The sequence below is a fragment of the Crocuta crocuta genome, unplaced genomic scaffold (assembly GCF_008692635.1).
Source record: "Crocuta crocuta isolate KB4526 unplaced genomic scaffold, BGI_CrCroc_1.0 scaffold675, whole genome shotgun sequence".
In the NCBI taxonomy this organism is placed as follows: Eukaryota; Metazoa; Chordata; class Mammalia; order Carnivora; family Hyaenidae; genus Crocuta; species Crocuta crocuta.
This window is the reverse complement of record NW_027528796.1, coordinates 369,330-385,866: the sequence shown is the minus strand read 5'-3', so window position 1 is coordinate 385,866 and position 16,537 is coordinate 369,330. Positions and strand designations below refer to the sequence as shown.

The window sequence follows — 16,537 nt, the reverse complement described above, 5'->3', positions numbered from 1 at the left end:
CAGGCACCAAAGCAAGTGCAGGGAGTAGCATGGCCGGCTCTGCGCACAGGTCACAGCAGAGAGCAGACAACCCCCCACAAGTGTTTGGCATTGTGAGGGTCATCATGGGGCCTGTGGCCTTCCTGGCCTACACGGGGTACAAGGAGGAGCGGGCGCAGGCTTTGCGGGTGACTCCTGTTTTCTCAGAGCAGAGGTGACACCTGCCGGCCCTGACCCACCGTAATAATGCCTTTTAAAAATCAAGAGCGACAGCTCAAATATCATGTTGGTAGAGCTGCCCCCTGGGCTGTGTTGCTCTTGCCTGAGCCGGACAAGGTAGGGGCCGTGGCCGACAGCCTGCTGCCTGCTGTGTGCCTGTTTAGGAGAGGTCTCCGAGACGCTCTGCGGAGGCTTCTTGGGTTGTTCGGAGAGACGCTGAAGGCTGCCGTCACCCTGAAGAGCCGGATCAGTGAACGCGTAGGGCTGTGTCTGGAGGACGAGAGCCCGCCTGATGCGCGGCCCAGCGGCCAGGCCCTGCCTGCAGGTGAGCGCCAGGGCTGCCCCGCCCTGTGCCCATGGCCCCCAGGCCAGGGGCGCTCAGTGCCGTCCTCCCCCCTGCTGGGGCCAGGCTGGACGGGCTCCCTATGCCCAAGACAGGGTGCTGCCCCTCGGACCCGGGTGTGCTCGCTCCTCCACAGCGCTGGTCGTGTGGCTCACGTGCCACACGGGGCATGTGGGTCCCTGTGTTTGCTCGCTTCACAGCACCGGCGCTCGAGGAGACGTGGCCCGAGGCGGCCCTGCTGGAGCTGGACAGAACTTTGCCTGAATGTGTGGAGGGGTCTTCAGAGGCGGAGCTTAGCAGTCACATCTGTGAAAGCTTCTTCATGAGCCCAGAAAGTTCACTGGAGTGTGAACAGCCAGTTAGGAGGATTTACCGGAGCCTCGGCCTGGCGGTGGACAGCCTCCTGGAGCTGGCTCTGGACTCCACCAGGCAGGTGAGCCCTGGCTCTGTGCGCCATCCATCTAAATCAGGTCTGTGACCCTGATTTAGCTCCTGTTAATGCTCCTTGTGTTTTGAGAAGGATGATGGGTTGCATAAATGGGTGATGGAATGGTTTGATGACCTATTCTTGCTGGAAGAGGGTCCTGCAGTCCCCGGTGCTCTGCTGGGTGCTTGCATGCAGGGCGGAGGAGCATCATCACTTCCTGGGGGGGTGAGTCCGGCCTCATGCTGTTCTCTCCTCCTCTGGGCATGGGGGGACACTCGATTCTGGGTGTGCACCCACCTTCCCCGCACGTCGTTTTGATTTTCTGGGACTACCAACGATACTGTGCTCTGCCTCTTTCCTAAGTAAGACTTTTCTGAACCCAGATTCCTGAGGCAGTGGGATTGCTGTGAATGGAGAAGAGCTGAGCGCCCGGTAGATGATGCGATTGGGCCTCTCGCTTCCACTCTGCTTTACCTCCTGCACTATTTTAGTTTCACTCTGAAGATGTGTATGTTTAAGGATTGTCACTAGAAAAGGGAATTGTTTTTGTTAACCTTTTAGAACGTTTTAGACAGTTAGGAAAGACATTAAATATGAATGCATGAAAAGCAGTATAACAATTCTTTTTCCCATTCGACCCAATTAGAAAATAAGCATTTTTAGCCAAGACATTGCCATTCACATCCCAGAAATACTTGAGTAAGTTTTCCCTACTTGGTGAGAGTATGCGAAGAGGCAGCTTATGGCTGTTTTCAAAGGGAAACCAGTAGATTCCCTCAGAGGCTGGTCTAGGGGTGCAGTGAGTGTGGGGGAGGCCCAGGCTAGGTGCCCAGGTGTCTGTCGGCACAGCTGGGCACAGGTGTTTGGATCCAGAGGTTAGTGTGGGCCCTCCAGCCTGTAGCTGGCCTGGGAGCCTCAGAGGGGACAGGAGGGCATGTGTGCCAGAGGAGGGAGGGGAAATGGGGGCCCAGGGCTGAGTCATGAGTGAGTGGCATCCAAAAAGGCCCANCCCAGGAGAACTTCCTCCCAGCCCTCCCACCCACAGCCTCCCCATCCCCTCCTCCCCCTGTGGAGCACCAGGTGGTCGTCGCTGCCCAGGTCCAGGCTTCAATGGACTTTTGTGATCTCTGAACGTACATTCTCACTAGCAGCTTTATGGTGCAGACATGTGGTATCAGCAGTTCTTGAACATGTGAATTTCCTATGCAGCGTTGTAGGTATCTGTGTGGAGAATTTTTCCTTCTTTTTTTTATATTTATTTTGGGGGCGTGGAGGGGAGGGGCAGAGAGAGGAAGGGAGAGAATCCTGCAGGCTCTGTGCTGTCAGTGCAGAGCATGGTGTGGGGCTCAGTCCCACAAACCTGTGATATCATGACCTGAGCCGGGTTCAGGAGTCAGACGCTTAACCCACTGAGCCAGCCAGGCTCCCCTGGAATTTTACTTGATTGAAAATTGTTGAACGAGTAAGTTTATTTAATAATTGACCTAATATTGAACATCAGAACGGTTTCTTACAGAATATGTGTATTCTACTTCTGCACCAGTAGAATTCTCTTGACATTAATGTAAGCTTTGTTTTGATGTGCTGTTCTGGTTTTCAAATGTGTTTTAACAGCTGGAGGAAGCACGTCAGATTCATTCTCGTTTTGAGAAAGAATTTAGCTGTAAGAACGAGGAGACCGCGCAGGTCATTAGAAAGCACCAGGAGTTACTGGAGCGCCTGGACGAGGAGAACGCGGCCCGGACGCGGCTGACGCTGGAGCTGCACCAGGCGCAGGGTGAATGCCAGCTGCGGGCGAGGGGTTGCAGGGGTGTGCTGGCCAGAGGCATGAGGGAAGGGGAAGCATTAATGGAAGTGTTCAAAGCAAAACGTGAAACTAAAATAAGACAAATGGCGTGAGGCCTCAGGGACTTGGCCCATAAAACACATTGCATGCGCAGGAGCCTCTTGGGGGCTGTGGCTGTGGGTAGGGCCCAGGCTGGGCGGCTCCTCCCTCTGCACTTAACGCCTCTTCCTGGGCTCACAGCCTCAGAGCACTGCCTCGCGTGGCCAGAAGGGAACATCATTCCTCCTGTCACAGGCAGTGGGCAGTGGGTGCCCCAAGAGGTGACATTTGTGACCCGCCTGACCCTCACGTTTGTGGCCTCTGGTGCCTGTGGTGTCTCATGTGCTGGGCACTCGGCATGAGGGGTGTGTGCAGCCGTGGGGTGGGGATGTCTTGTACGTGGTTGCTCTCAGAGTGGCCCCTTGTCCGGTGGCCCCTGCTCGTGGTGGGTGCGCTGGCCCGGTGCCGTCCATCTAGGAACGGTACCCCGGGCGTGACCGCTCTGCTCTCACGTCCGCGGCTGACACCTCCCTGGGGCCGGGGTGCCCACGTCTGGCCCACCTGCTCCTTTTGCTGCTCCAGCAAGGCCTCAGCAGCGGGTCTCTCCCCGTCTCCTCAGGCCTCATTGAAGGGTTCAAGGTGGAGCAGGCCAGCCTGCAGCAGGTGCTGGGCCAGAAGGAGATGGCCGAGCAGGGCCTCGCCGTCGAGCTGGAGAGCCTGAGACAACAGCTGGAGCGGGCGACCCAGCAGCAGGCCGAGCTGAGGGAGGAGAACTCCGTGCTGTGCACCCAGCAGGAGGCCCTGGCCGCCGAAGCAGGGGAGAGAGAAGCTGGTAAGAAATGCTGGTTCCGTGGCTGGAGACGGCCCGGCAGAGGGAGCAGCGCGCTCGCTCGCGCTCACAGAGGGCCGTGGAAAGAAGGCAGAGGCCCTGATCGGGGGCGCTGGCGCCACATCCTCCGCGTTGCTGCTCCGTTGGAGAGGCTCCTGGCCCTGGTGGCCACTTGGGTTCTGAGAGCAGTGTGAGGCCGGAACTGCCTCTGGCAAATGGGGCCACTGAAATGTCACCAGCCTGTTTGAGAGAAACAGCCATGGCTGTGGGAAGACGAGGGCCACTTAAAACTTTTACCCAAGATTTTTAAAAAGTGCCTAATATCAGTCTTAAGAAGGAAAACCTTGTTTTAACAAAAGCTCATTGTGATTTCAGATTATTAGAGGTTTTATATCTTAAATATTTAACATGTGAACAGTCAAAATGTAAGGTGCCCAGGTCACTGAGTCCGCAGGTGGTGGGACCCTCAGGAGCAGACTTGTAGGAACCAGCTCCGTGTGGGCTCAGCCTTCCCCAAAGCATGTATCTCGCACCCTCGCCCACCAGGGACTCCCGCACCACTGGCCCGTCTCTAGGGTTGTGGCTCTCAGATGACGGCTTGTAGCGCACAAGTCTGCTTTGTGCTACAGCCTTGGCCAATTCGGGAAACTCTTTACTCTTCTCCAATTTTAGTTTGTTTCAAATTTTTATTTAAATTCTAGTTAATATACATGGTAAAGTTGGTCTCGGGAGTAGAATTGAGCGGTTTGTCACTTACATACGACACCCGGTGCTCATCCCAGCAAGTGCCCGTCCAGCCCCCCCTCACCACCCACGTCCCTCCACCACCCCTCGGTTTGTTCCCTGTCGTTAAGAGTCTCTTGTGGCTTGTTTCCCTTTCTTCTCTTTTTCTCTCTCTTCCCCCATGTTCATCTATTTTGTCTCTTACATTCCACATACGAATAAAATCATACAGCATTGGTCTTTCTCTGACTGACTTAATTCACTTAGCATAATCACTCTACTCCTGTCCACGTGGGTGCAAATGGCAAGATTTCATTCTTTTTGATCACCGAGTAATATTCCATCATATATACACACCACATTTTCTTTATCCATTCATCTGTCGACGGACATTTGAGCTCTTCTATAGTGTGGCTGTTGTTGATAGCGCTGCTCTAACCATCAAGTCTTTTTTTTTTTTTTTAAGTAGGCTTCATGCTCAGAATGCAGCCCAGTGTGGGGCTTGAACTCACGACCATGAGATCAAGACTTGAGCTGAGATCACTAGTCAGGTGCTTAACTGACTGAGCTACCCAGGCACCCCTAAACATCGGGTCTTTTCCCCAGTTTTTAATTCTTTTTAATTTCTTTCATTAATAAGCAGTCAGCGTCGCTTTTCGGCCTATTGGCTAAGATCAAGTGCATTAATAAGCAGTCAGCTTTTGGGCTTGTTAATCATTCTCATTTTCTTTGTTCTCCATTTAATTGGTTTTGGGCCTTCTTCCCCCTGTGCTCTCCTGGGCGAGTGCTAGCTTGTGGCCACCACAGCTCGTGTGCTGCCGAGATGTGGCTCTGACGGGCCGTGGTTTCTGTGGGCAGAGTGAGCTGCCATGTGGCCTTGGTTTCCGCCACATGGGGTGTTTCAGAAGGTCTGTCTGCCCTCACTCGGGCCTCATCTTCTTGCTCGGCTTACTATTGATGACATCGATCTGACTATGTGTGTCTCTTCTTTTTCTAATGTTTGATGTAAATTTCCGCTATTGAAAACATAGCCCAGCTTTGTTTTATCTCTTGTATGTCATTTTCTTCTTTTATTTTCAATCTCTTTACACCTTTTATTGTGTCTCTTGTGAACCTGCTACTAATGACATCTGCAGAGCTGATCTGGGGTGTCTTGTGGGGGCGATGCCTGCAGCCGCGGGTCTGCCTCTGCTCCCCCGGTGCTTTTCACCGCACTTTCCAGGTCTCTCTGGGTGGAAGGGACCTGCCTCTGCGCCCCGTTCTTCTGCTTTTGCCCCCTCATTCAGCCCAGTGTTCCTGTGCTCCCCAGCACCGACCTGCTGTTCTCTCCTGCTTCCGTCTCTGTGCGTGGCCATGCTGTTGTCAAGCGAGGCTCCATTCTCACACGGGAGGATGTGTGCAAGTGGGCAGGTGTGAGAGCATGCACGTGAGTGTGGGTGTGTGCCTGTGAGTGTCGATCTGAGGGCTTGTCAGTCATTATTTCTTTAAATACGTTTTCTCCTATTTGGAACTTCTCATAGGCTGTGCTTCCCATTGGGGCAGACCTTCCTAGTGCAGGGCCCCTTCCACCTGTTGCCAGGTGTTACTGTCCCGGCCTGCGTGAATGTGGGGCGGCTGGGCCCATACCCTGTCCATCAAGATCGAGTTTACCACTGTGAGCATGGTGGGAAACTCCAGGGTGCTTGGACTTTAGTGCCGGGGCCTGTGGGAGACACAGACGTGGGACCAGCTAAGTAGCCACGTAGCCCTGTGCTGGGGAACAGCCTCGTCCTTGCTGCCTGAGGCCTGAGTGGCCCTACCTCCGTGAGGTCCATCCCCCAGGCGCTCCGCCGTGCCTGGGCCTGGCTCTTCCCACACGTGTTCCTGAGGCTGCAGACATAGCTACACCTCTGTGTCCCTGCTCACTCCTCAGAGGCCTGGGCTCCTGTGTGTGGCCACAGCTCCCAGAGCCCCGGCACTCCTTGGCAGAAGAACAGGGTCAGTCTCTGCTCCTTCCCTTTGTCACCAGTGATGTGTTGTACTTCCTGTGCAGCTCACCTTCCACCGTCGGCCCCGCCCCCTCGCATCTCTTACTCTGACCTCCGCTCCTTCCATTCACCCGGCTGCACGATTCTGTGCTCCTATCTGTGGACTCACATGTGTAAATTGTGTGAGGTGCTGCCCACCAGCACAGCACGGCACCTCCTGACCGTCCCTGACTGTGGGCTCCCCCAGGTGCAGTCCAGGGTGTGGCCGCTCAGTCCCGATTCTGTTCTGGGTCCTTGTGAATGCTGACCAGCTTTCTAAGAGCTCTGGAGGCCCTGGCACCTTGTGGAGAAGTTCAGCTCTGCCTCGCCTCTTGGCGCGGTGCCTCTTAGTGTGTGTGAGGCGTGTCTCGTGGCTGCTTTCTGGGCGATGCCATCTGTCTCGTGGGGGCTTTTCTGTCTCCTTTAAGAGTTAGTGCCAAGTTATATGGCAGCCAGGATCCGCTGCAGCTGCGGGGGGCGCAGTCTGCCTGGACGACTGTTACTGGGGGCGCGGGCGGGCTGCAGACAACAGGCACTTGCTCCCTGCAGCCCTGGAGGTGGGGGTCCCTGATGAAGGCCCTGGCACGCCGCCTTCTGATGAGCTCCAGCCTCTTTGCTGTGTCCTCACTTGCAGAAGGGGCGGGCCACTCTCTGAGGTCTCTTTTAGAAAAGCTCAAGTCCCATTCATGAGGCTCAACATCGGAAGTTGGGGGGACACACACGTTCAGACCATCGTAGCTGTGATACAGGAAAGCACAAGTGTTAGAGGCTGTCCAGGACCATGGACACTCCTGGAATCCTGCTGTCTAACTTGGTGTTGCTCTCTCTGAAAATGCTGTGTACTCTATTCCCAGGCATTCCTGTTACCACAGCCCCCGAGGACTCAGGTTTGTAGAAACACACAAGTGGCTGCCGTGTGATATGCATCGTGTCTGCACCAGATTTCCCCAAAGAGGAAAAATACTTCAAAGCTTTTGTGGCAAATTGTTAAAACAAATGCTGACTTTAGTCCTCAGTCCTCAGTATTGATACATGGAAATGGGCAAACGTTTCTCCGGCAGTGCTCTCTGTGGTTACTGAGCCGCAGCGTGTGCTGCTTGGGCCCCGGAGGGTGTCAGGGGAGGGGTTCGGGGACCCGAGTAGAGCTTCTGTGCTGGCCCGACTTTGTAGGTGCCCTCAGCGTGGCCCGAACGACCACAGGGCACCTTCCTCTCAGTGCTGCCTACACGGAGCCCACGTGTGCTGGGCCGCCCTTCCTGCAGCGCGTGGCCCAGAGCACAGTTGCCGTCTGGGTGCACGGCCGGGTGGCTCTGGCTCCAGGCGCACGAATGATGGTGTTCTAACTGCATGTTTAAGGCTGATTTACCATAATTGCTGACTTATTTGCATGAAGTGGTGATGATAGTTTGTCATAAAAGATTGACAAATTTTTATAAAGCAACATGAGTTTTGAAAGGATAAAACTGCAAATGAAAACTTGAAATTAAAATTCAGTTTAGGGATGCTTTGAACACTTCAGGATTCATTAGAGGCAAGTCTTTTTTTTTATAGGTACTATTTAATTTATAGTTTCTACTTGGACTGTGGCCTTAACATCCAGTTAACTTTAGATTGGCTTTTGAGTTCTGACGGCTGGACCCTTTCCCTCTGAGACACTGTCCGGCCCTGTGCGCAGACTGAGCATGTGACCTCCGGGCTTGTGTTCCCTCTGATGGAGGTTTTAAGTTACATTTTATTTTTCCACATTGGAGAGTTGTATGTAAAGGAATAATTCCTAGAAAATTAGCTGATATGTCTTTTAGGAATACCAAAATATATTCTTCTTGTCTTTAAAATTTTTTATTCTAGCGAATCTTAATTTAAAAGGCAGTTTTTTGGGTTTTTTGCAGAAGTACTTGACTTTCTTTTCTCGGGGTATTTGGCTGGATGGCGGCTGCATTAGGGTGTGGCCTTGCTGTCTGACAGGACACAGGGTCACGCTGGCTCACAGGACGTCCCCTCGCTCTCGTGGCGTGGGGTCTGGGGGCCTCAGGGAGCCCGTGCCCCCGGCCCCTGGCCCGGCGTTGGGCTGGGGCTGCCGGGGAGGCTGGACACGGTGTGAGTTCTTGGCTTGGGATGTCCCTGCTGTGCGGGGCAGCTGCCGAGCGGGCTTTGGGTTAGCGCTTTAGCCCACGTACCCGCCCTGAGCTGTGGAGTTTGTCTCCCTGTCTTCTCTGCACTTTCAGCTCTTTGTAGGGAAGTGGAAAGTCTAACCCAGCAGCAGCTGGAGGCCAGGAAGCAGTCTGAGAAGGATCGCGCAGTCCTGCTCTCCCAGATGAAGGTGTTCGAGGCTGAACTGGAGGAGCAGCTCTCTCGGCATGAGGCGTGTGCCAAGCAGGCTGAGGAGCTGTCGGCGCTGAGGCAGCAGATGGCGGCTCTGGACAAGCATCTGCGGAGCCAGCGCCAGTTCATGGACGTAAGCACCTCGGATAAGTTGTATTTGTGGCCTTGGAAGTCCTCCTAATCGCGTGAGGTTCCACGAGAGCATTGGGGTTCCCGTACGGTCTTGCTGCTGCTCGGTGCACATTTCCGAGGGTGTCGATGTTTATGATGTGTGACTGAGGAACTCCTCCTGTGCACAGCCCGGGGGGGCCTCCAGCAGCCCAGACTGCAGGCCCTGCGTGCCCAGCGCCCCAGTCGGGCCCGCGCCGCGTGCTCCCTGCGACCTTCCTCCTGCCTGCGTTCGCAGGCCTCCCCGCGCTGCGCCTGCGGGGCCGCCTCTTCGTTCCGCTCCGTTTCACAGAGTGCTGGTGACTCGGGGCCCGTTCCCCGGGCAGTGCCGCGCGCGTGGAAGGGAAGCGCTGGCCGCAGCACCAGAGGCCAGGCGGGCGGGCAGCGTCCGAGCGGGCCGTCCCCTTTCCCGACCTTGTGCAGCCCCCTTCCCTTCGGTGGGAGGTGGGTGCAGCCCGGGCGAGCGGTCCCAGCAGACCCCTCTCCCGACAGGCGCAGGCTGTCGAGAGGGAACACGAGCGGGAGGAGTTCCAGCGGGAGATCCAGAGGCTGGAGGAGCAGCTCCGGCAGGCGGCCCGGCCACGGGGCCCCGGCGTCCGTGGCGTAAGTCCGCCTGTCCCATGTTGTGCCTTGGGGTGGCCGTACTCTACGACGCTTTGAAGTTTTACCTTTAGGTTTACTTTTTTGCCTTCCATGTACCTGATGACGACGGCAGCAGGAGCAGCTGGGTGAGGAGGTACGGCATGTCCCCCTCCCTCCGCGTGACCCTCCGGGGGGGGGGGGGGCCTCGCATGTGGGCTTGTTGCTGCTTGTTTCTCTTGTTTTCTTTTGCTCGGAGCCCGACCTGCCTGCTTCCTTCTGCCTGGGGTGGCTGCAGCTGATTCGCTGCTTCTTTCAAAGCATTACACATATTTTGAGGTGATTGTGGATTCACTTTCAGTTGTGAGCAGTAAGACAAACGTCCCGTGCACCCTCACCCAGCTCCTCAGGTGACACCCGATGAGGACGTCCCGTGCACCCTCACCCAGCTCCCCGGGTGACACCCACTGAGGACGTCCCGTGCACCCTCACCCAGCTCCCCGGGTGACACCCACTGAGGACGTCCCGTGCACCCTCACCCAGCTCCCCGGGTGACACCCACTGAGGACGTCCCGTGCACCCTCACCCAGCTCCCCGGGGTGACCCCCACAGAGGTTGAGCCTGGAACACGACCAGGACATGGATGTGGAGTCCCCTTCTACTCACTAGCCTGTCCGCTGTGTTAGGTGTGTCATTTCTGCAGTTTCACGAATGCACAAGCAGTGTGTGCCCGTGTGGGACGGAGCTGCTTCCCCCAGTCCGTCTCTGGACCCTGCCCAGGGTGCCGCTGTGCCCAGAGTCCCTTCCTTTTATTGCCGAATAGCTTTTCCTTCCCTACTAACAAGATTAACTTTGTTTTCCTAACAGATCTTGGATTATATTCATAGTTTTCTGCGTCTTTATTGAGAGAATGCCCACATTACAATTTCTGTCTCTCTCGGCTTCTGGGGTAGTCTCCGTGTAGACTGCACGTCAGGATTTGTGTTTTCTCAGCTGTGTTGTGTGCTTTTTTATTTGGAAGATGGCTGTTTTAACTATTGTATTTCTTAAGCCGTTTCCTTGTTTTAGGTTGAATTGCTACAAGAAAAGTTGAGAGAGAAATCAGATGGGTTTGATGAACTGGTTATAAAGAAAGAATTGGCGGACAGACAAGTGTTAATCCAGGAAGAGGAAATAAAATGTCTCCAGGAGACAAATGCCAGCTGCCGAAGAGAAGCGACTGAGCTGCGGGAAGAGCTGGAGAAGCAGAGGAACATCGTGAAAGCGTTGCAGCAGGTAGTGGCCCATGTCGTCCCTGAGGCTCTGTAAGGTCTCGGTGGGGGCCGTCAGCAGGGAGCCTGCCGTCTGTGCCCCTGTGAAGACCCAGGATTGGTGGGACACAGGCCGCCCCGCCTGGAGTCCACTGCGACCTCCGGCTTCACGTCCTCCAGAGGGTGCTCCCTCCAGCCTGGCCGGCTGCCAGCCTCTGCTGCACACACTTTGCCTCTGGTCATGGACAGTTGAGGGGGTGGCTGGCACAGCCTGCATCCAGTTCTCAGCAGGCCCTGGGGTGGGGGTGGGTCCCATCGCTCAGACACCATCCACCTGGAGGTGGCGTCATCCCCCACTGGAGACGAGCTCGGTCCCAGGAGACTGTCCCCTTCGGGGGTCGTCCATGAGTCCTGTTGTCCAGATGGAGCCCTTCCTCGGGTTCAGTTGATTTGTTAGAGCCGCTCACCGCTCTCTGGGGCCCGTTCACTCGCTGGGTCAGCAGCATGTTGAGAAAGATGCAACTCAGGATGAGCCAGATGAGGAGGCTTAGAGGGTGAGGCTTGGGGACGCGGTCAGGGAACGTCTGTGCCCTTCTCTGGGTGCGCTGCCGTTGGGAGTGTGTGTCTGGCGCAGACATTGTCGTTTGTGTCTGAAGTGGAAGCCACGCTGGAGGCCCTCGGATTGCCAGGCGCCCGGCCCAGCCTCCCGGCCCTCCTTTCCAGCTGCTGGTCCCAGGAGTTGGGCTTCTGACTTTCGTGTATTTCGTGTCACTGGAGGTTAGAAGCTTACGTGAAAAGTGGGTGGTGGTGAGAAACCTTACTTTAGAATCATTGGTTTGACCGTAAGACAAGTCCGGCTGCAAGGAGAAGTTTTTGTCAGGTGTGTTCGGTTCTCGAAAGTGCAGATGCCGGCAGTTAACTGGGGTCTGCGTCCTTCCCGAGGACGAGGACCTGGGCCCTTACTGTCTCTGCAGGGGTGCCCAGCACAAGAGGGGAGCCCTGCCCCTGCTCTGACCTCTGTGCTGCCCGGGACAGCTGGGCTCCCGCGACTGCACCAGTCCCTGCCACCTCCTCCCTCTGCCGCCGCTCCGCCCGTCTCCCCTCCCTCCTCCCCTCTTCCCTCCCCCCCTCATCTCTTCCCTCCTCCCTCTGCCCCTGCTCCACCCGTCTCCCTCTCTCCCTCTTCCCTTTACCCCTGCCCCATCCATCTCTCCTTCCTCCCCCCTCTTTTCTCCTCCATATTCCTGCTTCCTCCTCCCATTCTTCCTTCACTCTTGCTTCCTCCATCTTCCATCTCTCTTCCCTCTGTCCCTGCTCCCTCCCTCTTCCTTCCTCCCTCCTCCCTTCTTCCCTCAGCAAACATTTACTGAGCGTATTAGATGCTACAGGTATAGAAAATGCCTTTTTTCCCTCCACAGAGATGAACTTCTCCACTTAATTTGTTGTGACTGTTTTGTCTGTATTAAATGCCCTTTGAAAGTTTTTTAATGAGACGTTAATGTTCATCGTGCAGATGTGCAGTGCCCTGGTGGGTCATCGCCCTGCTCCTTGGCAAGTTCTCTGCAATTTTTTTTCTGCATAGCCAGCAGTCTGGAGACTGTTTTTGTGCCTTCCTCAGTAATTACTCAGGATGCATTCATCACCGTGGCCTCGCTGGCACACAGGCTGGCTCTCTGGGGTCACATCCTTCACCAGGCAGATCTCTGCTCTGGAGCACAGCCCATCTATAGGTCGGGTGTCTGATGCATGCAGGGGTGCATAAAGTACGTGCCGTTGTGTGCACGTGGGCCCCAGGAAGAGCTGAGGACACTGTGCACTCCAATCACAGTTTGAGGCCCCCAGTTCCTGAAATGAATCTTTTGTTCTTAAACAGGATAAAGAGGCGTTACAGGAGCAGTGTGGAGTGCTGTCCACACTGCAGTCTAAACTCGATGAGGGCAAATGCTGCACCCCTTCTGCAGGCACTTGTCCCGAGGGCCCAGAAATCCAGTTAGAGGCGGTACAAACGGCACTCCGGCAGCGGGAGAGCGAGGCAAGTGTGGGGCGGCAAGTGTGGGGCCATGGGGGCTCTCCTCTGCTCAGGGCTGTGCTGGCCTTCACTGCTCCTCGGTGGAGGGGCAGGATGCCCAAATGATCAGGAAGGGGGTCAGGGTCTGTGCCTACTGTATACCTTTGTAATTTTAACATCTTGGTGTGGACTGTAAAGTGTTAGTAAGTTTTTTGCGTGTACTTTTAATTTGTAATTTTCATAACTAAGTGAACTAAAATATTAGATACTTTTTAATACTCTCTCTTGTTTTAATGAAAGGTTTTGGACTTAAAAGAACAATTAGGAAAGATTAAGGAGGACTTAGTAAGCAAGGATGAGGAGGTGCTGCACCTGAACTTGAAGTTGGATGCACAGAACAGCCGCGCTGCTGTCAGCCTGCGAGAACTGCAAGAGGAGAATGCCAGCTTGAGGGTGAGCCCGGAAGGCCCACCCAGACACTGCACCTCACGTCTGTGCCTGGGCCGCCGCCTGCCGGGGGGACCGCCAGCCACGGGTCCCAGACACTGGACACCGAGGACAGTGGGGACAGTCCACCTCCACCGGCAGGGGGTTTCAGGAGGTGCCTGCCTTCTGCTCTGAGGGCAGAGCCGGGGCACCTCCAGAAAGTGCACAGGGGTGCGGAGCCCAGGGCCGCCCGGACCCCAGTCCCTCTGGGACTGGTCTGCGTCCTGAGAGCCAGGCTTTTATTTATTTTTTATTTTTTTTTAATGTTTTTTAAATTTATTTTTGAGAGAGAGAGAGAGGCACCGTGAGCAGGGGAGGGTCAGAGAGAGAGGGAGACAGAATCTGAAACAGGCTCCAGGCTCTGAGCTGTCGGCACAGAGCCTGACATGGGGCTCGAACCCACGAACCGTGAGATCATGACCTGAGTCAAAGTCGGACGCCTAACCGACTGAGCACCTCAGGCGCCCTGCACCAGGCTTTTAAAGGACTCCAACCAGAGTCCTGCGACAAGAGGGGCGCACTCGTCTGATGGCAGAGGCTGTCAGGAGGAAGTAAATGTTCACCATTTACTCCATTTGGGTCATTACAGGGTACCCCGATTTTGAAGAGGTGATTTTTAGTAAGTAGTTGCTCAGTGTTAATCCTTCCTATGAGCAGAATGAAAAAAATTGTTCTTTTTTAATTTTTTTTTAAATTCTGCTTTTAAATCTTCTATTACCTTAATGTAATTGTGCTTCTGAGGAGACTCAGGGTATAAAGGAAGCCGTCTGTGACATGTCGTGTGCAAAGCCCTTGCCTGTGGCACCCCCGGCTGCTGTCGGATGCGTCACCCTCACTGGCAGTGTCACTTGACACTGGGGACAATGGGGTTTGAGGCCAGTGGCAGGCATCAGGCGTCCTTCAGTGGGAATTCCTCCTTAATCAGTAGTAAACAGGAAACAAATAGAAAACCAGTTTCAAACTGAGTGTTAGTATTTAAAACCACGGGTTTATTAGGGTACCGCATGTCTGCCAGGTCAGGGGACTGCTTCCCATAGTCACGTTTTATTGGTGTCACTGTGATTATTTCTATAGGCATTTCTGCAGAACAAGGAAAAGGAGATCATGTGTGTGAGTGAGCAGCTCGAGGCGCAGCTGGCCGGGATGGGAGGCGGCGCTCTCAGTGAGGTAGGCCTTTCCAGGCGCCCTGAGAACCCACACACCCCCTTGGGTGGGTGGCACCCAGGCCTTGCCAGTTCTGCGGTGTCCCGCCCGGAAAGGGACCACCTCCCCGGGAACGGGGAGCATCACACAAGTTGCAGGAGACCAGGCACGTGTGCTCTTGGCCTGAGTGTCCACCCTTGTCCTCTGTTCTTGGCCTGCGTGGTCTTCCTGCTTTGGGCACCTGCTGCCTCCCTCTGTGACCACCGGCCCCAGCTGCACTGCGTCCCAGAGGGCTTGCCTCCAATTCACTGCTTTACCCTTTAAAGTCACCTGCATGTGCTGGGTTATAATATATATATATTTCAAGTTTATTTACTTATTCTGAGAGAGTGAGTGAGCAGGGAAGGGTCAGAGAGAGAGAGAGAGAGAGAGAATCCTAGGCAGGCACCGCACTGTCAGCACAGAACCCGTCATGGGGCTCAAACCTATGAACTGTGAGATCATGGATGGCCTGGAAGTGAAGAGTTGGACACTTAATCACCTGAGTCACGCAGGTGCCCTGAGTTTATATTTCAGGTTCTCTGTTTGTGTTGTGATTGTGGCTGGTTTGTACCTCGTGTCTGTTCATCTCCGGTGTTTAGTTGAGTGAATAAGCCCACATTGTGTGCCGTCAGAATCACCCTTGAAACTCCCTTCAGTTGTCTGTTAGGGGAGACAAGAGCCTGCGTGGTGCCCAGCGCAGGGTCAAGCAGGCCGGCTGTGAGGGTCACGCCTCACCCAGGGCTCCTTCGGCCACCTGTACAGTTCACGGTGCAGATTTCAACGTGGTGGATGCCTGTGTGATGGATAGCTCATATCCCCTAAACCAAAACCAAAAATTAACCTGTTTTGTTACTTTTGTTTTAGTATTGGCCAGATTTGCATTTGAGTTTAAAGGAATTAAGTGGTACTACTAGTGAAACCAAGAATTGTTGTGAAACTGTCAGTTTTTAGGAAGCAAACATTAGACAATAAGAAACTGGCTGAAGATCGTTAACTGGAGCATGCGTGCCTTAGCCGCTAACAGAGTTTGGGGCTATACTGACATAGATCTCAATCCGGTTTTCCACCTGGCAAGATAGTTAACACCTATACTTCAATTGTCTTATCTTCAAAGTAGCAATAATAACATTTCTTACCTCAAAATGTTGAGGATGACGTCACCCAGCATAAGCGGAAGCATTCTCCGAGGTCTGGGGGGGGGGTCACATCACTGGGCTCGGAGCAGTCGTGGTGGCCGTGACGGCCTCACGGCTCCATACGTGCCCCTGGCTCGGTCTTGCTCTTTAGTAATGCCAGTCCCCAAGCCTGATTTTCTTAATTTGTTCCTCTTCCAGTGTTAGAACCACACCTAAAATCTAAAATCTCCCGGGGCTCCTGGGTGGCTCAGTCAGTTAAGCGTCCGGCTTCAGCTCAGGTCATGATCTCATGGTTCGTGGGTTCAAGCCCCACATCGGGCTCTGTGCTGACAGCTCAGAGCCTGGAGCTGCTTCAGATTCTGTGTCTCCCTCTCTCTCTCTGCCCCTTCCCTGCTCATGCTCTGTCTCTCAAAAAATAAAATAAATAAAATGCTAAAATAAATAAATAAATGAATAAAATCTAAACTCTCCCTTTAGTAAAACCAAGCAAATCAATGTTATGTAAATGTTAAATACACGTTAAGGGTGGTGACAACATTAGTGGGAGGTGCCACGAAGAGGCGGCCAGGGGAGCTCTCTCCGCCCATAGCAGCAATGGCACAGAGCGAGAGGAAGTGTCTGAACAAGAGGCAAAGCAGCCATGGTGGCTCTTCCTTCACGAGTTCTTCGGTAACCCTGACGTGGTGGGAGTGCTCTTCCTCTAGCGCTTCGGTAACCCTGATGTGGTGGGAGTGCAGCTTTCAGGTGTTTTCAGATATTAAAGGTCATTTGTTGGTTTGGTGCCATAGCTCTGTGGTCGCTTCTGAACCTCAGGTGAAAGGAGGGGAGATTCTGAAGATGGACTGTTTTATTCGTCTCTGAATGTGCTTCTTCCTCAGGTTCCCTTTGACAGAAGCTCCGAGATAGAGGAGCTGAGATCTGTCATCGAGAATTTGCGAGAGAACCAACAGCGACTGCAGAAAGATAAGGCAGAGGAGATGGAGCAGCTCCACGAAGTCATCGAGAGGCTGCAGAGAGAGCTCTCCCTCGGGGGCCCCGCGCCGCTCGGAGCC

At 54.3% G+C, this 16,537-nt stretch overlaps 1 protein-coding gene across 1 annotated transcript in view; it reads left to right on the top strand.

Moving 5' to 3' along the window:
- The window catches only part of PCNT (pericentrin), a 118,571-nt gene that overhangs the window by 61,185 nt on the left and 40,849 nt on the right, over window positions 1-16,537 (top strand). Inside the window, exons 20-31 of the mRNA XM_077755355.1 lie at window positions 363-523; window positions 742-974; window positions 2,583-2,745; window positions 3,413-3,625; window positions 8,577-8,806; window positions 9,334-9,444; window positions 9,557-9,577; window positions 10,489-10,695; window positions 12,544-12,702; window positions 12,979-13,131; window positions 14,239-14,331; window positions 16,364-16,534. Of these exons, the coding sequence (XP_077611481.1) occupies window positions 363-523; window positions 742-974; window positions 2,583-2,745; window positions 3,413-3,625; window positions 8,577-8,806; window positions 9,334-9,444; window positions 9,557-9,577; window positions 10,489-10,695; window positions 12,544-12,702; window positions 12,979-13,131; window positions 14,239-14,331; window positions 16,364-16,534 (1,915 nt within the window). The remainder of the gene's footprint in view (window positions 1-362; window positions 524-741; window positions 975-2,582; window positions 2,746-3,412; window positions 3,626-8,576; window positions 8,807-9,333; window positions 9,445-9,556; window positions 9,578-10,488; window positions 10,696-12,543; window positions 12,703-12,978; window positions 13,132-14,238; window positions 14,332-16,363; window positions 16,535-16,537) is intronic.